Below are 23668 nucleotides of genomic sequence, written 5' to 3'. Positions count from 1 at the left end.
TTAGAAATGACATCAAATAGAATTCTAAAGATTAGAGCTGAATACCTATATCCAAATGTTTCTGCATGCATTACACTACTAAGCCTACCCCTTCCCCTCATACGTATATTTTACGACAGGAACGTCTATTTGTGGTAAACGAAACAAGAAATCTGGGTGTTGTCTACGATAGCAATAATCTTACCGCATGTTGATCAGGCTATCATAAAGCATCTAAAGCACTTGGTTTTATAATTTGTACAGCCAAACCTTTCAAAAGAATGAAAACATTAAAATGCTCTACTGTTCTTTCGTCTGAAGTCATCTCAAATATGGTTCACAAATTTGGAACAAAATGTAAGATGAACACATTAATCGAATTGAAAGGGTTCAGCGGAAGTTTATACGATATCTAGGCTTTAAGTTTAAAATACCTAATGTAAACTACGAAGAACGCTGCAAGCGCTTCCACCTTCTACCACTTAAAGCTCGTAGAGATATTTCTGATATAATCACATTAATCAAAATACAAAGAAGTATGATTGACTGTTCCAAATTACTGACCAAAGTCTGTCTGGCGGCTTCTAGTAGAATGTTAAGACAGCCTATCTTTGCTGTACCATTCTATCGCACGAACTACAGAAGAAATACATTTTTGTGACACGGATAAAATCGATATTTTAGCTCCAGTATTAATTCGTATCAATTAGAGCCCATTTGGTGCAACAACTTAGCAGTGATTAAAAAATTAACATTAGGCGTGAAATTACTGCTTTTTTTACCTTTTTGTCAAATGGCGATGGGAGTGCGAGAAGTTTTATTTAATAGTTTTATTTCAGAAGTTTTAATTAATAATTTTTAAATCATAATAGGGTATTTGCATTAATTTGAAAAATACTTTAATTTTGATTTTTTACATCCTAAAAATTATCAATCACATCAAATTATAGATAAAAACATTCTTATTCAGTTAAAAAATAAATATTCTATCCCGGAAATATATTTCGGATCAGATCAGATCAGATTTAATAATCTCATACTTGATTCATATGTACATGTTGGCAATCTTAAAAAAAAAAAAACTAAGTAATTTGTATTTTATTAATTTTGATGTTAAATAACACGAAGGTATGTTACAAAATTTGAAAGATGCCATTGAGTGTCAAGATGCCACGCACACAAGCACCTAATAGTTTCCATAATAAAAAAGCTACTATTCTTAGGTAGTGCGGTATCTAGCTGGAGCGCAGCGGAGACCAATCCTTAATCTAAGTCAAAATGATAAAAACGTCAAAATAGTCTCACAACTTTGTTAATTTAAAGGGGCACTTACCTGAAACCACTGAAACACTACATACTTTTTAAGTTCGGCTATTCTTTATTTGGAAAGCTTTTCACTGAACACTTTGTCATTGCGTGGCGTTATAGTCAAAGCGCGGTCGAAACAAAATGAATGAAAACTCTGGTTAATAGACGCGTAGGGAAAGTTTTGGTTCAGACAATTTTTGATTGTGAGTCTAGTTGTTTATTGAATATCAATGCTCTGCAGTTATGAAGACACTCACAGCGTTTTAATTTTTTATTTTATAATGTACTAGTTGACCCGGCAGACATCGTACTGCCTGAATCGATAAATAAAAGACCTAAACTATTGTATGAAATAAACTTAATGCAAACAAGAGGAATACTTTATTTATTAGAACAAATAAAAAAAATACTCTCTTTGATTTATTACACATTATGTTGCTTACTTACAAAACAGAGTGTTCCTGTAATACTGACTAATATAAGGTTTTAATTTGATATTGACAGACACACAGTTATGATACAGTCTGTTAATAAATTTAAAGCTTTATTATAAACTATATTTTATGTTTTGCTATGTGGTCCGGTTAGGTTCAGAAATTTAATCTTTGAGAATACTTAAGATTTATCAATCTACATAAAAATAATCTGATAAATAGTTTGTAGTTAATCTACCTACTATAGTTACCTAAAATTAAGTTTATTTTTTAACTCCTGAGAAAGTTAGAAAGATATAAAAATTCTAATTAGTTATTCAAACTATTATTTTAAATTGATTTCTGAACGGCGGGGGACACATCTTAGAAAAATCAAAATCGTTGTTTTTATTTAATACCACGTATTTTCATATTTATTCACCTTTTAAACCTTCCCTGGACTTCCACAAATAATTCAACACCAAAATTAACCAAATCGGTCCAGCCGTTCTCGAGTTTTAGCGAGACTAACGAACAGCAATTCATTTTTTTATATATAGATTAGTAGGCCTGATAACTGATTTTGAACTGTTCGAAAATATTCAGAAGAATTCAATTTCTGTAGAAAATAAGGCTTGTGATAAAGAATATTTCTATCATTATATCATTTTATAATCACTCTAAGACGCTTCCTGCGTCATGGCTTGCGATTTCTTCGTGACGTCATTTCAGTATTTGCTAACAATAATCAATAGATACTTACGAAATGTCAAAGCGATATCTATATATATGTGACGTAAATAATCTTACATTTGATCAGATTATAAATACATTAGATTATTTATACGTCTAGCACGGACTAGTAAATAAATAAGGACTCCGTGTTACCTTACATAACAGTGTAGCACCAAAACTAGCCGATTAACGTGTAAATACATAGCCCCACGCATACACTTACACTACTACAGGCCGATAGGCGGCCATTATGAGAATTGTCATCGTCTGTGACAGATCAGTTCGCGTCTCAATAAAATATTTTAAAAATGCCGTCGTGCGTTCTGTAAAAGTGTAAAAACGATACTATATAAGTATTTGTGGCCTATATATGATTACTTAAGAGAGAAAAAATTGTGTAACTAGTATCCCCGTAACCGAACACACACTAGCATAACAGTGCTTCACTTGCTAATATCACGGCGAGGAGTCCTTCTTTTTTTACTCGTCCGTGACGTCTAGATAGACTATGACAGTTGTGAAAACGTTAAAAAAATTTAACCTCTACTTTGAGCAATTCACGCTAAGTGTCATACAAATCGCGAGTGTAAGACGTAGCTTGTCACGCACACTTAACTAATATTCCAGGCCTGTTTTTATCGGTTGTCTAACAGCAAGATAATCTATCTAGACGTATAAATTATCTAAGATAAGTATATTGTTTGGAATCTTTATACCTGATTATATATACTATGAAACAACATATAAAGATTATTTTTATTATCATAATGCCGAATGTGAAATCCACATACATGCGAAGTCGCGTGCAAAGGGTTAGACAGTTATGTCTAATAAATAGAAAATACGGCCCTGTATACAAATTTTCGTCCATTGTACGCACGCTCCACGTTAAAGAATGGGATTACCAATAGTTTCGTATGTAAGTATATTTACTTTTGGCTCCCAAACTGTCATCGTCTATACCCTACAGATTTAAATAAATAAATCTAAAACAAAAAATAAATCTTTAACTTATTACTATTATGCTGAACGCATAATATGATCCGCCATTTTGAATACAATTCTTTATCCGCACGAATTGCATTCCAATAGAATTATAGTCATTCGCCCTAGTTGAAGAGACTACGTGGTAATCCCGGATGTATTCGATCAGCTCACAATCAAAATACAACGGATTTGCTTTTAATCTTTTAATGTTACATTGATAATACTATAATGATTATTATTACAAACTTATAAAAAGGAAGTAACATTTTTCTAAGTTTCTCTGTTGGAATTCTTCGGAACAATCATACTTACTTACTACCTATGTGTAACCGAAGGGGTGATAACCTACTGGCAAATTTGACATAAGTCTGTTGCAATTTCGTAATCAATTGATAAAATTTTAGCTTTAGAATTCGGTTCATTTTGTTGCCCTTACGTGTGCCACATACTAACAAATCTGCTGTATTGAATTCGTTGCAAAATTACAACATTATTCAAAATTCAAATTTAATGAAGATTCAAAGAAACATTAATATATCTACCATAGACATATTATGTGTCTAATGTGACATATCTATGGATTAGTTTCCTATTTTGTTTCGAGACAATTCATTTGTTATATATATAAACGTGTCAGATACAGTATGAAATCATGTCAAAGTAGAGTTTAATATTGTTTCATTTATACACACTTTTTATTAGCTTCTCCTGTATGTATGTTTGTTTTGTAATCAACTCATTTGGGCGCGATTTTGACCCCCTTTAAACGGCTAGATTTCGTTCATACTTCGTAGATTTATCGAGGCCGATGATAATACATATATTTTATAAAATTATTCTATTTTTCAATTTGATAATCACATTTTTGTTAATTTTATAATTTTCTCATCTATCGTCGATAAGGCAGGAATTGATGTTCATTTTAAATGTCAACTATTATCTTTTCAACCGAAGCGTATTTTTTATATGTTATAGTGTAATTTTGAAGTTATATTATTAACATTATATAATTTTTGCAAATGTATAATATAGACAAAATTTAATAGTTATCAATGCAACTTCCAAGTAATGACTGCCATTAATGCTATTGTTGCTATGGGGCAAGTCGAGTGGCACAATAGACAGAGCACTTCAGCGGCGTAAAATTATTTTTCGACGATAGTGAAATAAATAGAAATGTTTATTTATGCTGCCTGACCCAGCAAACGTTGTATTGCCATATAATGTAATTCAGATCTACCAAATATTTCGTAATAATAAAATTTATCGTACTACAATTATTGTATTCGATTGCCATCTTCCAGTCCTATTGCGGATCTGTGCATGGAACAGAATAACATAAAAATTTCAATACAAAATAGTTGTAGATCGTGTAGAAAAGCGCAATTTTGAAGTTTAAAAAAAAAGTGAAAATAATTTAAATAAATATATATGCACACAAAATTTCAAACAAATCGGTTCAGCCTTTTCGGAGGATCACCGTGGCACGAGAATGTGGCGCGAATGGTGCGCACTGCCTACTGCGCATGCGCGATGTCAGCTATTGGACATTCTTAATGCGAAGTTTACGGCTTTTATCTTGTACAAAAAACAATGAGATCTATAGATCTTTCTGCCGCGAGAAGCTGCTAATGTGATGGAGCTTGGAGTATTTTCACGGGAAGTAGACAAGTACAATGAGATTTAGGCTGAGATCTACTTAGACTTTGCTCGACTTGATTTTCGTAAAACTAATCCGAGTGTAAGCTTAGCATAATCTTTGATTTCGTTTTTATAGTCATTTGACAGCTGAAATTATACTGAACTTAAGCTAAGATAGCCTGATACAAAAGTCAAGGTCGCATTCTTTTCCTGAAATTTTTATTATATCATCTGCCCATCTGTTTCTTGGGCGGCCTCTTTCTCTTTTGCCAGATGGTCCTTCCCAAATTGTCGTTAGTGTTTTTGTCAGTTTTACTCTCATATACTCAAATAATTCAAGACCAAAATAAGCCATATCGGTCTAGCCGTTCTCGAGATTTAGCGAGACTAACGAACAGAAATTAATTTTTAATTATATATATAGATATGATATTGTCTTTTAAAGAGTTTTCATTGTAATGCAGTTTGTTTGTTTGGAACGGATCGTTACCAAACTGAAAAAAATGAATTGAATCCTCGTTCCACCAGATTACCGGATAGACTGGTTTATGGCCACTGTCCCAGAACAACATTATACCTAAATAGTAGCTACGCAATGTGCATAAAATTATTCAATCAACTACTTCTAGAAACAAAAAACTTACCACAGAAACGATTTACTGGACTCCTGTTTAAATGGTTAATCGACAAAAAAAATTATAGGGCTAAGGATGTTTTCAATTTTAAGTAAACTTTTTGCATGTTTATTTTTAAATTAGCTGAATAGAAGACACTACAATAAATTTAAAGTCTATAATGTATACTGTAATCGACGCAAAAAATAAATTTCATTTCATTTCAAACACCCTGTAGTAATTCCTTATGGTTTTGTATTAAGTAAAATACAAAATGGTAGAAAATAGTAATTTATATTTGTGCACGAAGTCAGAGTTCTTCAAAAAAACACTATTTCCCATTTATTTGTTTGTTTATTAATAAAAAATAACTATAAAAACATTTTCACAAATAAATACGGCAATTTAATACAGAAACACTACGACAATATATAAAAATAACAACATCAAGTTATTGAACCTCTTTTTCGAATTCTATAAAGTTTTCAATATTAGCCGCGCGTTTCGTGTTATTTTTTGCGCTCTCTGTAGAGGTGACAGATGGTGCGCGACTCGGGTTACGCAGAACTGGCTTCTGTAGTTGGAAGAAGTTCAACGATGCCTTTAGTTCTTTAATGAACACCTCCTTGTGAGACACCTGGGGAATTAAATAAAAAACATATGAGAAGCTCATACGCGGTAGAAGTGTTACTTATTTAATGATCGACAATCGATATGAAAGAATGCGTATTTTCCTATGGTGTTGCTAGAGATTTTAGTACCGGCGTCAACTTGCACGTTCAGAGCCAGCGGGAGGCTCCTTTGCACAGGATGCCGGCCAGATTATGGGTACCACAACGACGCCTATTTCTGTCGTGAAGCAGTAATGTGTAAGTATTATTGTGTTCGGTCTGAAGGGCGTCGTAGCTAGTTAAATAACTGAGAAAATGAGACTTAACATCTTATGTCTCGAGGTGACTAGCGCTATTGTATTGCCGCTTAGAATTTTTGTGTTGTCCACTTGAATCCTGAGCGGCACTGCATTGTAGGGCAGGGCGTAACAAATACCATCAACTGAACGTCCTGCTCTTCTCGTACCTTTATTTCATAAAAAAAGAGCATAATGGGAGAAATGCTTAAATGTCACTGCTTGTGGCGGCGACATGGGACGGGTCGTCGCCTTTCCTAAAATATGGTCGAGGGAGGCGATAGCTGGCCCATGCGTAATGCTTGTGAACTGGCGCTACTTGTGGTGGCAGGATGATCCTGCTACCAGAAGCTCTGCATCAGATTCTTAAAAGCATTTTATTTAAATCGCTTATTAAATGTCTTTATTTTATTTACGGTGTCTGTGCGTGATGCAGCTACTGTACTCATTAACTACTATTTTGTATTAATTTACATATTTTACTTTTTAAACTTACTCGTGTAAGACATTGACTATTTGACGTTTGAGTATTTTTTTAGCATCAGTTTCCTTATAATATAGTAATTGAAATGATTTGTAAAACGACGAAAATGTAAATATTTTTAAAAACAATTAAAAGAGTGGCAATGAGTTTCTTGCTACTTCTTCTCATTAGCTCAACCCTTTACGAAGTAGCGGTAAATTGAATAACTAAAACAATTTTTTTTGACATTCATAAGTATTTTTTCCGTGATCTACACAAAGTGATTTTGATTTGATTTAATTGCTATCCTACGGCTCGCTAGATTTTCGCTAGAGAGCATTTTAATGTCCACGGAAAACAGAGCTCACCGATCAGTTCTGTCTGAAATATCTGTATAAGTATAAAATAGAAATAAAGTAATTAAAAAAAACTGATAAACACACTTTTTATAGAAAACCGAACTAAAAAATATAAAAATTATTATTTTTTTTGTATTTATTTATTAATTATTATATTATAATTATTTTTAAATTTAAAATTAATATCAATTCCTGCCTTATATAGATGAAAATTATATAAATTAAAGAATCTTATTTTGCAATTTGAAAAAGGGAATAATTTTAGCAAATTAATGTACTGTCATCGGTCCTCGATAAATCTACGAAGTTTGAACAAAATCTGGCTGTTTAAAGTGGGTCAAAATCGCGCCCAAATGAGTTGGTTACAAACAAACATACATACAGGTGAAGCTAATAAAAAGCGTGTAATTATAGGTGAAACGTTACCTGTTCACGAACAACTATATTTCTGACTTCGTTGAAGAATTCTGCAGCCGTTATGAACAATGAAACGACCAGACCAAGAATCAAGACTAAGAAAGCTCCCATTAGATTATCCATCTCTAAATCACCTTCCACATCATTTTCATCTGTTGTTCCCTTAAATAAAAAAATAAATTTTTAAAAACATATACCTTCATATTACATTAAGGATTGGTCTCCAACTAGATGCCGTGGGCGTAGTCATGAAATAACGAAGACACTTCACTACACTCAAGGCGGTATCTAGTTGGAGCGCAATGGAGTTCAGTCGATTTGAGCTATGATTTGAGCTTTCTCGATGTGAAATTGTTTTGGATGAATTGCGGAAAATACTCGAATATTTTTTTTACAATTACTTAGTATTTATAAACCATTTACGGTATGAATATATTTAATTACACAATTAAACTAAATATACCAGCACAATTCTATAAAGCTTTGCTATAAAAAATATTATGAAGATATTATTGTAATAAACAGTTCTTATTAGCACATAAGAACTCATTGTTAGATAATATAAAATGGTTGACGTAACGGTGGAATAAGAATTTATTTAAAATTGAATACCATAATGACGCGAATGAAAAACAATTGAGACGGAGAAATAGATTAGAAAGTGAAGTAAGAACGATGGACCATCAGCTTACAAAATAAAGAATGAAATTATTATTTCGAAAACAAATAAATAAACTTAGATAATTTATACTTCTAGATAGAGTCTCATTCTGTTAGACAACGGATTAACACAGGCCAGGAATATTAGTTAAGTGTGCGTGACAAGCTACGTCTAACACTCGCGATTTGTATGACACTTTGTGTTTCTGTGCGTGAAATGCTCAAAATAAAATAGAATGGAAAACACTTTATTAGCAATAAAAAATCACACACCTTCAATTTACAGTATTTATTACAATTATAAAATACTAAATTAAATGAAATAAGGAAAATTTATTGAATTAGGCGTTACTTTGCGGAAATACATAATTATACAAATGATTTAAGTTTTCTTTAGAGTTAATTCCGCTCGCCAAAATCTTGGACAGATTTTGGCGAGACAACACGTCCTGAGGATGCCTCGTGTAGAGGCGAAACACGTGTCGAATTGTTTTAAAAACAAATATTGGCGGAATTAACACTAAAGAAAACTTAAATCATTTGTATAATTATGGATTTCCGCAAAGTAACGCCTAATTCAATAAATTTTCTTAAATCGGCAGGTATAGCTGAACAGGCGAAATTATACATCAAGTTGACCAAGCTTCAGCGTCTGGCAGCCCAAAACGTTTGGTTCAATCAACAGTGTAAACATCTAAAAGTCATCCCTAATTACATCAATATAGTCTCGTGCCAGATTTTGGCGAGACAACACGTCCTGAGGATGCCTCGTGTAGAGGCGAAACACGTGTCGAATTGTTTTAAGAACAAATATTGGCGGAATTAACACTAAAGAAAACTTAAATCATTTGTATGAAATAAGGAACAAAAATTATCAAAATTAGAGACCTGTGCGGCTCGGGATTCCCTGCTAAAAGGAGCTGACTCAGTACATTGTTAGTCAGTACAGAATACACCAACACAACACTGGTTTTCAGCAGCCCCGCGTTGGAGTTGACAGTTACTGTAGTCTTCTCATCGTAAATATCTTTTATTATGTCGTTAAAAGGAATTAATGAATATCATAATATGTTGATTTTGTCTTATGTTGAAAATGTATAGAGTTATTATAATGATGAACAAAATAATTGTAATAAATATAAAATCGTATTATAATTTGAACGAAATGTATAAAATGTGTAATCTTAATATATATAAATCTCGTGTCACAATGTTTGTCCTCAATGGACTCCTAAACTAATGAACGGATTTTAATGGTGATTACTTCATGGAGTGCAGTTTGGTCCAACTTGAGAGATAGGGTAGTTTTTATTTCGATTTGGGACCCATAATTATTTTTATTTCCAATATTTGTTTTGTATGGACATATTTTCTGTGAGAGAATTTATTGACGCACGGTTTGACAGTTCTGCTTTGATACAATTTCATTATAACAACAGGGAGTAGGTATATTTTATGAAATAATTCTTGATGTTTTGAGATATTATTGACAAATTATTAAAAAAAATAGTATTTTATTATTATATTATGTAAACAGAACAACGTCTGTCGGGTCAGCTAGTAAATAATAAAAAAATACAGAATTGTGTTACTTTATAAAATAAATTGCATATCAAGGTTAAAATTTATATTATAAAGAATTTAAAATAGCTTTTTTTATATTTTATTATAAAATTTTGAATATTTTTCAATTCAAATTGGTGGCGGTGAATTGTTCCAACGCTTAGTAGCACTGTATCGAACACTACCCCTGAACGCTGTTGAGTGATTGTCACTGCTTATATCTGGGAGTCAGATCTAGTTTTTACATGACTTGCACTGCGTTGCCTTGGCCATTCAAGTTTATTAAACAAGTAAAGTGGTGTTATATTATGTGCGATACCGAAATGTAAGGTTGCTAAAAGACACCTGCGGCCTTCCATATTGAGTTTATTGGCTTCTTTCAAATGGAGTAATGTACTGCCTGGGCGGAATATTCCAACCGAATGGAGCGCACGCTTTTTTTACTCGTTGGATGGAACATTTTGTTTTGTAAAGTAATCTTGGCCCATACACCACGTCACAGTAATTGAGCTTTGATAGTACAAGTGCTTCTCATAATCTAACTCGAAGTTCTGTACTTAAATATTTTCGAATCTTACATCATATAACATTAAGTCTATAATAACAATTTGATATTACTTGGCTTATATGTTTTACAAAGCGTATGTTTTTGATAGGATATAAATAGAGGAGAGTTCTAAACTAAAGCTTTTTCGACGTTTTCACAGCTGTCACACTTTATTTAGACGTATAGATGATCTAAGATATGTATTCAAAATAACTACACTCCAGTACCTACAAGTCAAGCAACAGACTATATATGTAAATAGGTAAATTAATTAAGTAAGTAAATTGTAATTCAATAGTTCTATATTGTATTGTATTTGTAGAACACAAATAGGCCTTAGGCTTGTGTGTAAGTAGACCTCATCAAGCAACTCCATCAATTTCAATTCCTTCGTGTGGGCTTAGTAAACGTATTTGTCCTGGATATAAATCAGACAGAAACTAACAAAATCCAGTTAAATCTGAATATTTCTAATGTAAGAAAATGCAGAAGTAACTTTAAACATTTTAATTTTCAATAATACCTGAAATCATTTTATCGTCTTTAACAAACCGAGTAACGGGTTTCAACTTCCTACATTCCAGGTGATAAATATTCATGTTATAATTAAATTAAATAATTCGATTTACAGCGCCCTATTGATGGTGTAATTTGGGGGAGTGATCACTGATAAGCTAGACTGTTGACAATAATCTAATTGATATTAGATATTAACACAGTGCTCTGTGTACGGCTCGACCACTTGGAAACGCCAAGAGAACGCTTCAAGCAGTAGCAAGAAGAAGACACACAGTCTTCTCCCGCATTTATCTTGGGCAGTGTTCTAAAGAACTGTTTGACCAGATTCCTCTCGCCAAATTTTTCTTTCCCACCACACGCCACAAAAAATATGGATGTGTGGCGTTTAACCGCAGTGCGGTTTTCAAGGAACTTAAAAATAAGGGACGAGACGAGCAGGACGTTCAGCTGATGGTAATTGATACGCCCTGCCCACTACAATGTAGTGCCGCTCAGGATTCTTGAAAAACCCAAAACTGCGCTCCTCACCTTGAGATATTAGATGTTAAATCCCATTTGCCCAGTAATTTCACTAGCTATGGCGCCCTTCAGACCGTAACACAGTAATGCATCACGACAGAAATAGGCGCCGTTGTGGAACCCAAAATCTAGCAATTGCAAAGGAGCTTCCCACTGGTAATCTATGGAAAGAAGTTCCTTTTGCGGTGGCTCCAGGACTGGCCGTAAAATGCCGGCAACGCTTCTGTGAATCCTCTGGTGTTGCAGGAGAACGTTCGAAGCGATGATTACTTAACATCAGATGACGCTCGATTGTCCTCCTATTCCATCAAAAAAAAACTTAATTTAAAAAATGAAATATTATTATTTATCGCTCTTAATATCATCTGCCTTTAAATTTTGGGATTTCAAAGATAATTAAAAACAAGTCATCATCATCAGCCGGAAGACGTCCACTGCTGAATTAAGGCATCCTCCAAAGATTTCCACGGCGATTGGTTCTGCGCTGCCCTCATCCAACGTATTCCGGCGATCTTGACCAGATCGTCGGTCCATCTTGTGGGGGGGGGCTACCAACACTGCGTCTTCCAGTACGTGGTCGCCATTTTATGACTTTTCTGCCCCACCGGCAATCTGTCCGTCGAACTATGTGCCCTGCCCACTGCCATTTTTTTTGGCAGTGGGCAGGGCACAAAAACAAGTCACATAAAATTAATTACTTCGCATTGATTTGCACCATATTTATCTTCCCACCATTTCCTTTTGATTTTGTCTAAAATCGTTAGCTCTTTCAACTCCAATATGGCTTGATTAATGTGCGTACGGAAGGGTGAGTCTGAAAAATAAATGGAATTAGAAATCTGCCAACATTTTACCAAATAAAATGTATTTAAATGTGGACTTAATTTAAATACAATCATTAAGATTGAATGAAAAAATATAAGAAGAATAAATAAAATAAGAAATGTTCAGAAATATTATATATAGCTATTAAAAGCAGGACTACATAATTCTGTATTCCTTAGTGATAATCTTATGTAACTCAATATTATCTTAAATTAAGTAGTATCTAACGGTTAAGGATATTAAGAGTTATTGACAATAATTGGTTTTGGAGATTATTTTATTATGTTGAAATTTTATGCTTTGTTTTTATATAATCTATGGTGGACCAGTGGGACCTATGCACAGGATGCCGGCTAGATTATGGGTACCACAAAGTATTTCTGCCGTGAAGCAGTAATATTTAAGCGTTACTGTGTTTCGGTCTGAAGGGTGCTGTAGCTAGTGAAATTACTCGGCAAATGAGACTTAACATCTTATGTCTCAAGGTGACGAGCGCAGTTGTAGTGCAGCTCAGAATTTTTGGGTTTTTAAGAATCCTCTGCGGCATTAAATTGTTATGGGCTGGGTGTATCAATTGCCATAAACGTCCCTTAGTGTCATAAAAAAAAATCTGTTGTGACAAATATCGTGCACAACCACGATACTCGGTTGATGTCCTCTGGTGAGTTCGAGGTTCCTAGAATCAATAACTACTACGGAGATAGGACTTTGAAAAAACGCCTACCTTATCTATTAAACAGCTTGCCTGAGGACATCCGACTAGAAACCAGTAAAAGAAAATTTAAAACTAAACTTAAGAAATATTTATTGTCAACACTGCCTTAAAATTAAAATTAGATTTTTTAATTGTATTTTTTATCAATATTTGTTAATTACACTTGTATAAAATCAATGTTCTAATAAGCATTAATGTATTGTTATACATTTTTCTTGTTAGAGACTTGATCCTGCAGACAAACTGTCCAAACAGTTTTGCGGGACTATGTTAGCTTTTAAGATTCTTTCTGTAAATGATTAATAGTATAAATAAATAAAATAAAGGTACGACAAAAGGTAAAGACAAAAAGTATTACATTTGGAATAATATTACTATTCGCGTTTATAAAAACACAGATAGAGTTTGTAACAATTATAGTTCGTCCAACCATTTATTTTTACTTTTGACAGCTCGATCTGACAGATCACTTTTGTGGTGACTATGGAGGGTAGAGGCAGGGAGAATCATCTGTGTGTATGAAAAAGTGTCCGTCAAAATGCATTAAATGAAGGTGGCGCTAAAGTAGCATGTGGGTTAATTTTAAAAGAAGCGCCAAATTTAAAATTATACAAATCACTTTATCTACACGTTTTCTCATAATAACTCTTTAAGGTTATATTTACCACATTATTTTGTACAACGTAAGTTTTTGTAATTTTACTATCTAACTACTTAATTATTCGACAGTAATATTTTTTTTAATTCACCATACTTCATACCATAACCTGTGCCTACACTAGCCCCATTCTGGATGATTTTTGAACTATTATTTACTACATAAGCTTTTTCAACTTTTCTCCCTTAAGAGATTATACACCTTGCCTCTACCCTTTATAGTGGTGACGTCAGGTATTAAAAATATTTTCTCTTACTCGCGGGCATAGCAATGCCGTAGTCTTTGGAGTCTAGTTCCCCGCCGACTTTCTTTAGGTTACAGTTTCGTTTCAATTTGTATTCTATAGTACACGACTCCATGAAGAAGGCATATTTTCCATCTCCTTTGTCCACTCTTCTTTCTCCCTCGTCATTACTTGTGACTAGAACAACGGGGTTCGCTATCATATTCTCGTACATTCGCCGAAATGTTTTGTCTTTTGATCCCTGCAATACAGTTTTACCACCAAAATATCTTAAACGATATGTCACTTGTTAGTTTTACAGAACATTGTAATTACTAGTTTTTAAGTTAAGTTTTACTCTCTAGGCTCTCTGTACTTATCTTAAGTATCATTTAAGTTTTTAAAGCTGGTGGTTTTCCTAATAAATAAAATAGATAGAGATGGGCCGAAAAGTAAAGTAAAAATCAAGAATTCGGACAAACTACAACCGAAGTTCGGTTGATTTTCGCCGCGCTTTATCGGGAGTTACAGTACGTGTCTTGTTTATGCATCGCGGATAGCTACGCCCCAATCACACCCCCGCGTGAGTCTGGCCCATCATATCTTTTTTATTAGGTGTTTTAACGAGGCTTACGTTGGGCAACATGTATGCATGTATGTATTAATAATTTCTTGTTGCAACTGTTAAGGGCTTGTTTTATTTAACAGATAGGACAGATTTTTGTTTCAATATTAATAACATAATTTTTCAATGAAAAGTACAGTTATTTTTGTTGTTTAGTTTTTTGTTGTACCGAATAAGTCGTTCTTCGACCGAAGTTCTGTTCAAGCCCCCAAATTTCGGTTAAACTGAATGTAAATCAAAGTTCGGCACATCCCTAGTAATTACCATAGACTTACTAACATATAGACAAACAAAGTGTGCGAGAGAGACGAACATATATCTCTAACGGAGACACAGCAAGATAGGAGACAAAAAAAGGTAAGCGAATATATTGTTACTGAAACCGATTTTGACTGAGTAGTCCTAAACAGTCTGCAACGTTTGGAATTAGCTTCTAAAGTATGTTGAATACTAACTAAATCACTAGCTAAAGCGCACATTGATAAATAAAAGCGTTCACGCATAATCGGTCCGTTATGTAATTATATAACCGATAGTATATTCTATGTGTATCGTAGTGTGTAATTAATAATAAATAATTTCTCTCAATATATCTCTTCACACGACACGCCACAAGTTAAGATATCATCCCCACCATCTGAACCATCATCATCCCACTATAGAACTACATCACTGTAATTATTTATTGAGTGATTTGTATATAAGATATCATACAAATTAAAAAAATAAGCTAATTATGATAAATTTATCTATAAAATATAACTAGGCAAACATAATAACTGAAGGCATTACTTTGAAAAAGTCGAGTGTAGATCCACCCCGAAGGGCTCCGTACAATACTTTCTGTTGTTTCGCCAAATTCTCCACACTATCGATTGGATCGCTCTCCATTGCTGTTGTCATTGAGGCAGACAGCTGCGCAATGTATGTTTGACACACAATCACTGCGAAAAACCACCACATGGCGCACACCCAACGCGATCCGATCGCTCTGCAGATGAAGTTTGTAATGTATTACTTTAAACTACGAAAACATATGAACTAATTTCTTTTTCTTGTATTTCCAGGGTTATATGACAAATGTGCCCCAAAAAAGGAAAGACCGGCATCCTATTCTCATTACATGCCGTATGATACTTTTATGTCGTTCACTTGGCGTTGCGTAGAGACATCACTTTATTGTGTGTCTTCTACCGCATTTATCACGGGGAGTGTTCCGAAGAGCTGTTTCACCTGATTCCTGCCGCCAAATTCCACCTTCCTACGACACGCCACAAGTTAGGATATCATCCCCACTATCTGGATGTGTGGCGGTTTTCAAGGAGCTTTCTTCCACGTACCTACTACAAAGCTGTGTAATGAACTAGCTTGTGCGATTTTTCCGGGACGATACGACATGGGTACCTTCAAAACAAGCGCGTACACCGGCTTTAAAGGCCGGCAACGCTCCTGTGATTCCTCTGGTGTCGCAACAGAATGTGGGCAGCGGTGATCACTTAACACTAGGTGACCTCTTTTTCCGTCCTCTTTTTCCATAAAAAACAAAACATTTTTCTCATCAAGCATCAGGTTGGATTGATTCATGAAGAACCCACAACCCGTTGCACAATAGACAGATACTCATAGTCTTAAGTATTCTGAAGCATGATTCCTGTTGCAGGATTCCACCGCCGCCATCACAGGTCACAAACTTAATATCATCCTATTCAACTCTAAGGTTGGGGCTCCATCTAAAGGTTAACTTTACAGTTGATAACCTGCTCAACCCTAATAATTGCATATAAGCCATAACCTGACAGTTGAACAAGACATACGCGTATCAAGATTTACGATCGATGCGTCACTCGAACGTTTATTTATTTATTTATTTAAAAGTATATTTATATATTATAATATATGTATATTATTTTATTTAAAATTTAGTCTGGATAGATCTGTGGCGTACTTGTTTATTGCTTTTTTAATGAATGATAGAATTTTATCTATTCTAGCTTTACAATCCTTAGCTCGTTAATTCCCACACAAAACATAGAGCTTTTGAGTAGCCAATGTTACTAGAACACAAAAACCAACATAATTTTCATCTCCACCCCGTGTAAAGTCAGGGTGCTGTTCTAGTATTTAATTAAAAAAGTTGCCGACCCTAATTTTCTTTCAGCCTTCGCTAATTGTTTCTAAATCAATAGTTACTTTGAAGCTTAAAGAGACTGACAGCCAGACATGCCGAGTGAAATGTTTGACATCAAAAGGGATTCGTTCGTTAATATTTATTAGAAGTTTCACAAAAAATTAATTGCTCTTTAGAAATATTTCTTAAAACAATTTTTATCATAAAGCTTTTGAAGAGTATTAAATAAGAATTTTGTATTTAAAACAACGGCAACACTGTTTATAGATGAAATTTCGGTGAAAAATAATTATGATTGTTAGATATAATAAATTATTTTCTTAGATTTACGCGATTGTAACACATTTAAATAAAACACTTTTTAAAGCATTAAAACGCGTGTAATTGTAACTGTGTTTTAACATGAGATTTTTGAGTAAAACTTACATTTTTATTATTTTAGTTAAGCCGACGTTTCTTGACCTGTCAAGACCGCGTTTTCAGAGGGACTGCAGTTGAAGTGAGTCAAGATAGTATTTATTATAGTTGTCATTACTAAGATTAGCGCCATTTATGGCCTCGGAGATGGTATTTGCTGTAGACAGATGGTTTTTGGCAAAATTTACTGAAAGTGTTCTCTTCTGTGAGTAAATTTTGCCAATTTTACCATTGCATATGCTTGACCACGCATGCAGCATGCATACGCGGCAGGAGAGACGCGAGCGACGAGCGTGTCGTCACTTGTAACATTATAAAACTTATATATTTACATACATTTGAAGTCAGAGAGAGGGATCCGTTCTACTATAAAACAGCCCACGGTGAAGATATTCTGGGTATAATGTTAGATTTTAAAGCAATGTATAATATATGCAGGTAACCCAATTACATATTAAAAGTTTCACAATTATTTTAATAGAGATCTTCTTTAATAGTATTTAAAAGTCTGAGGGCTTTCCGTTCATCTTACGATGAATTATAATATGTTTATATTTATATGATATAAATCTTGGTTAAAATGGTTTACTTACTTCGGTAATATATCACACCCCTGAGTCATTATGGAACCCATCGTAAGCCACGCACAGTTCTTGAAGTTCCAAATATTCTCCAACTCCTCAGGTTCCTTGTCACATGGCTGAGGATTCTCCCAGTCAGCTGGCGATATTCTAAATCAAACATTATCTTAAAAATTATAACACAATATAATATAAATCCATTAATTTGTCCCCATTATAGTATGGAAGATATATAAAGAAGTCCTTAAGTCATTACCTAACCCATACCTAATCAGAACTTTAGCAGGTTAAAATAAATATTGATAATTTTGAGCTATTGTTGAGTGTTCTCAAGAGATAATAGATGTATCTGGCAATTTTCTACAAGTCAATTAATAACGTTACTATCAGATCTGACCTACTGAACAATATATTGTCTCTCAGGTATCCTCCTTAGAAAAATTCGTTTGACCAGGAATAGCCACACATATTTCACCCCCGTTTGAGATCATCCTTCCGATGTCGCTAGTCCCAATCAGATAGCACCTTCTGTTTAATATCCCAGCGGATACTCCCAAGGGAGTACCACTTGCGCCTCTCTCTCCCCAAGAGAAGTCACCTCCAATGAGGGCTTAGCGGGTGCATGCCCAAAGACAACCTCATTGATTAGTGGGTAGGCTTCTGTGAGTCCCATATATCCAACGCAGCCGGCTGATGTCGTTTCCCCGGAGGGTAGCCCTTTCTCCTTTGTCTGAGCGTAAAAAAATGTCTTTGGTTATGATAACGTGCATTTTTTTATTTATTTGATAAGTAGAAATTCAGCGTCGTCATATTTGAGTAACGTGAGACTTACAAGTGTACTACATAATATTACAATTCCAGAAGTAGTCATCATCATATCAGCTGAAAGACGTCCACTGCTGGACAAAGGCAAGATCTACACGACGATCGGTCCTGTGCTGTCCTCATCCAACGTATTCCGGCTAGATTATGGGTGCCATAACGGCGCCTATTTCTGCCGTGAAGCAGTAATCTGTAAGCATTACTGTGTTTCGCTCTAAAGGGCGCCGTGGCTAGTGAAATTACTGGGCAAATGAGACTTAACATCTTATGTCTCAAGGTCGAGCGCAGTTGTAGTGCCGTTCAGAATTTTTGGGGTTTTTCAAGAATCCTGAGCGGCACTGCATTGTAATGGGCAGCTGATGGTAATTGTATTAATTACCATCAGCTGAACGTCCTGCTCGTCACGTCCCGTTTTTTCATAAAAAAAAAAACATCATCGGTCCATCTTGTTGTTTACAGAAGGCAGGGCGATATTATATAAAGACGTACCTTGAGCATACGAAGAGGACTATTGAGACAAGACAGTAGGCCGTGGCAGTATACATCCATACATCAAATGTATATGGATTTAGGAAAGAAAACATAGCTGGTGGTATCTTTCTCTCCTTCGTATACAGAATACTGATGCCCAAGGACATGAATGGAACAGAAAAATCAACAACCTCTTTTCTTTCTTGAGTTATTGTCAAATCGCAAACAGCCAAATCTGCTTTCTGGAAAATAATAAAAATTAACAATAGTTATATTATTATTATGTTAGTACATTAATATTTACGACAACAAGTTGATGTAGTACTAGGTATTGGCTTAAAAAAATTATGGCTTTCTTCAAAAGTTTTAGTTTTAACTTGTTTAGTAATCTAGTCTCATAACTTCAATATTTTGGCGCAATAAATTCTTCATTATTTTTTGTTCTGGCAGAGCTTACTGATTGAAATATTTGAAAGAAGATAACTTTGTAAATGGCTGTCGTAAATATTACTCATACCATTCCATAATACAAACGTATTGTGAGTATGATTCAAATATCACGAGTAGGATAATAAGAGAAATTATATTATTCAATTTTTTTTTTTTATTTTTTTTTTCATTTTTTTTCGATTAACTCATTTACAATCATATATTTTTTTAAATGAAAATAAGGGTTAAGACGAGCAGGACGTTCAGCTGTTGGTAATTGATACGGCCTGTCCATTACAATGCAGGATTCTCAGGATTCTAGAAATAACCAAAAATTCTGAGCGGCACTACAACTGCGCTCGTCACCTTGAGACATACGATGTCAAGTCTCATTTGCCCAGTAATTTTACTAGCTGCGGCGCCCTACAGATCGAAACACAGTAATAATAACACATTACTACTTCACGGTAGAAATGGGCGCCGTTGTGGTACCCATAATCTAGCCGGCATCCTGTGCAAGGGAGCATCCCACTCAAATATTTTTATTCAAAATAGGATGTGACATCACTTATTGAAAGTCAAAAAACTACCACCCATTCCAAAATGAATGCCTCGGACCTGAGAAGAATGGGCGCAACAAACTCAGCGGGGTTTTTTTTTCATCGAATAAATATGTTTACAAAGTAATATTGTACAATTAAACTTATTATTTAATAGCCTGAAGGCGATCATTCCATTCCCACTGGTATCATATATAGAACAATTATTAGCTGACTCGAAGTAACAAGCCCGCGGCCGCTTCAGTTGCTTGACTGAATAATTTGTATTTGCGAATATAAAGGTATTTCTTGGTCAAAAAAATTTCAGATAAGTAATCACCAACATATTATATACTAAAACCTTCTCTGAAACACGCTGCATCTTATGGTATAAGTAGTATTCGGTCGGTGCAGTAGTTTTCCGAGTATAACCGGAAAAAACCGGCTCGTCTAAAGATAGATGTGACGATCAATCTTATGTGGAGACCCTCAAAGTAAAGCAAATACGTGCAGCCTGAGCTTGATAACTACTTAGATTCAGATATCGCACGAGTTGAATGCAGAGTTCAGGAATGCGATAGTGCTGTGACCAAATTTTTTTTATGGAGTAGGAGGACAAATCAGCGTACGGGTCACCTAGTGTTAAGTGATCACCGCCTCCCACAACACCAGAGGAATCACAAGAGCGTTGCCGGCCTTTGATAATAATAATAATTCAATGAATAATGAGTGTGTCGATAAATTAAAACAATGCTTAAGTTTACCATTATCACCTGATGATTAAATCTGTTTTTGTTCTGCCTATCACACATGTTTAAAACTTTTTTCGCCATTTCTCGTGCTTGGCGAAGAGTAAAACTCGTTTTTTTCTATGGACTCGCACCGAATTGCAACTTTAGTATTAACACAACATTCCCTGTGGAGGCTTTGCAGTGGATGCGAGCTAGAATATGGGTACCACAAGGGCGGCTGTTTCTGCCGTGAAGGAGTAATGTGTAAGCATTACTGTGTTTCGGTCTGAAGGGCGCCGTAGCTAGTGAAATTACTAGGCAAATGAGACTTGACATCTTATGTGTCAATGTGACGAGCGCAGTTGTAGCGCCCCTCGGAATTTTTGGATTTTAAAAATCCTGGGCGGCACTGCATTGTAATGGGCAGGGCGTATCAATTACTATCAGCTGAACGTCCTGCTCGTCTCGGCCCTAATATTTACACTGCAGGCGCGCGTGGCGAGGCGTGCGGACAGCGGGGAGAAATAGTCGCTGTTCTGTAAATGTTTTAAGGGTTAGATTACCTTATCGAGTAAATCTCCAATCAGGCCATCCCATTTCTTCATTTCAGGGTCGTATTTACCGTAGCTCTTGTCTTTGTCGTGGAAGAATGAGTATGTGTAGTTGAAATTATGTTTCCTCAGGGTGTCGAATATGTGCTTCACTAGATCTACCGAGAAACCCTCGTATTTAGGATCGGCGTCTTCTTCAACACATGTTTCGTCTCCTTCGGGACACTTTGTCTTGTCGTAGAAATAAGGCTTGGCTTTCCGTGAAATTATCTTTGGGAGAAAATAATTTTGTTTGTAGTATGAAAACTAGTAGGTTTGGGCACCTTTGAAATTCCTATAGAGACATTGTATTTCTATTTAACTTTTCCAGTTCATGTTCATACATGTTCAGTTGAACTTTGCTAATAATTGAAACTAAAATGCCAGGTTGCGTAGTAAAACTTTGTAAAAATAATACTATAATAAATAAGAAAGACACTTGGACCACATAGCATCAGTAAGTATTTTGTATTTTATCAATTTCAATGTAAAATAACCTGAAGCGTATGTTACAAAATTTGAAAGATGCGCATTGAGTGTCAAGATGCCACGCACACAGGCATCTACGAGGGGAGGCTGATAAGTAATCTACCTAACTATGAAAGAAAAGACTTTGATGGCTAGTTTTTTTTTTATTTTTCTATATAGTCTCCTGCAAGTGAAATACACTTATGACATTTGCAAATAAGTGACATCATGCCGTTATAATAGTAATTTTTATTTTGCTCGTCAAAATGGTCAGTCACAGCCTCCTTCATTTCTTCGTCCGTCGAAAATCTGCGACCCCTCAATTTTTTCTTTAAATCTTTGAATAAGAAATAGTCACAGGGAGCCAGATCTGGACTATAAGGTGGATGGTTAATTTCTGTGAAGCCGTTTTTGCTCAGGGCTGACCTCGCCGTTAAGGCTGTGTGTACAGGAGCATTGTCTTGTAAAATCAGAACACCTTTGCTGAGTTTGCCTCTCCGCTTTTCTTTGATTTGTTCACGAAGCTGGTCAAGCAAGTTTGCATAATATTCAGCATTCATTGTTGTATTTTTAGGCAAATAATCTATCATCAAAATCCCTTCGACATCCCAAAATACGGTGGCCATTAGTTTTCCAGCCGACGGCCGAACCTTGAACTTCCTTGGCGGCTTTTCTCCTTTAAATTTCCATTGCATTGACTCTTGTTTGCTTTCCGGATCCCACTGGCGAATCCAAGTTTCATCACAGGTCACAATTCGAGAGATAGTCTCTTCTTCTTTACCTTTGACCAGGTCTAGAAATGCCTGACACATTCTACTCGCCTTTGTTTGTCAAAGGGGGTCAACATTCTAGGGACCCAATGCGCGCTCACCTTGGACATGCCCAAATGTTCGTGAATAATTTCATGAACTCGTTCCTTGCTAATGCCCACATCTCTGGCTATCTCCCACTGCTTGATTCGCCGATCTGCAAGAATCAGGTTCTTCACCTTTTCAACATTATCTGCGGTAAAAGCAGAAATTGGCCTTCCACTACGTGGGTCGTCTTCCAGGCTCTCACGGCCATGTTTAAATTGCTTCGACCAAAACTTTATGACGAATTCAGAAGGACTTGAATCACCAAACACCTTTAACATGCGCTCTCTGATCTGCGTAGGCGTATTTCCTTCTTTACTTAGGAATTTAATCACTGCTCGATGCTCAAATTTCATCATTTTACAATTTTCTTTCGACATGGTTAAATCAAAGCCGCGCCAAAAAAACAAAAGCAAGCGAAAAAAAATAAGCGTCATAATTTTGAAGAAGGAATAAATATAGAATATGATTTTGCAGTGGCCAGTTCGATTTTCAAAACTTTCTTTAACAAAGTAGATTTTATATCAGCCACCCCTCGTAATTTCTAATAGTTCCCGTAATAAAAAGCCACAACCTGAGAGTTGAACAAAGCAAACAGAATTTGATAACGAGGCGGTACTCGAACAGTTAGCTCAGTTGGTTAGAGCACCGGCACGGAACGCCGGAGGTCGGGAGTTCGAATCCCGCATCGTTCATAAAATTTTGTTTTTCAAATTTCATTTGTGTATTAATCCTAGAAGTGAGGGTTATCACTTTAAAAACATAACATATTGTTTAGATTTATAAGAGCGACATCTCAAGTCAATTTCCTAATATGCAAATATTGGGGTTGAACAGGTTATCAACTGTAAAGTAGATCGTGTAGATGAAGCCACAGCCTAAGAGTTGAACAAAGCAAACAGAATTTTAAAACGAGGCGGTACTCAAACGGTTAGCTCAGTTGGTTAGAGCACCGGCACGG

At 35.1% G+C, this 23668-nt stretch overlaps 1 protein-coding gene across 1 annotated transcript in view; it reads right to left on the bottom strand.

The window, feature by feature from the left end:
• Window positions 1-6011: 6011 nt before the first annotated feature.
• The window catches only part of LOC126975293 (glutamate receptor ionotropic, kainate 2-like), a 34403-nt gene continuing 16746 nt past the window's right edge, over window positions 6012-23668 (bottom strand). Inside the window, exons 10-17 of the mRNA XM_050823100.1 lie at window positions 21359-21616; window positions 19115-19338; window positions 17816-17953; window positions 15470-15668; window positions 14086-14314; window positions 12330-12445; window positions 7833-7985; window positions 6012-6314 (exon numbers count right to left, since the gene is read on the bottom strand). Of these exons, the coding sequence (XP_050679057.1) occupies window positions 6129-6314; window positions 7833-7985; window positions 12330-12445; window positions 14086-14314; window positions 15470-15668; window positions 17816-17953; window positions 19115-19338; window positions 21359-21616 (1503 nt within the window). The 3' untranslated portion in view covers window positions 6012-6128. The remainder of the gene's footprint in view (window positions 6315-7832; window positions 7986-12329; window positions 12446-14085; window positions 14315-15469; window positions 15669-17815; window positions 17954-19114; window positions 19339-21358; window positions 21617-23668) is intronic.

The sequence above is a fragment of the Leptidea sinapis genome, chromosome 35, assembly GCF_905404315.1.
Source record: "Leptidea sinapis chromosome 35, ilLepSina1.1, whole genome shotgun sequence".
In the NCBI taxonomy this organism is placed as follows: Eukaryota; Metazoa; Arthropoda; class Insecta; order Lepidoptera; family Pieridae; genus Leptidea; species Leptidea sinapis.
Note: the sequence above shows the minus strand (reverse complement) of the source record. Positions and strands in the feature narration are given on the sequence as shown.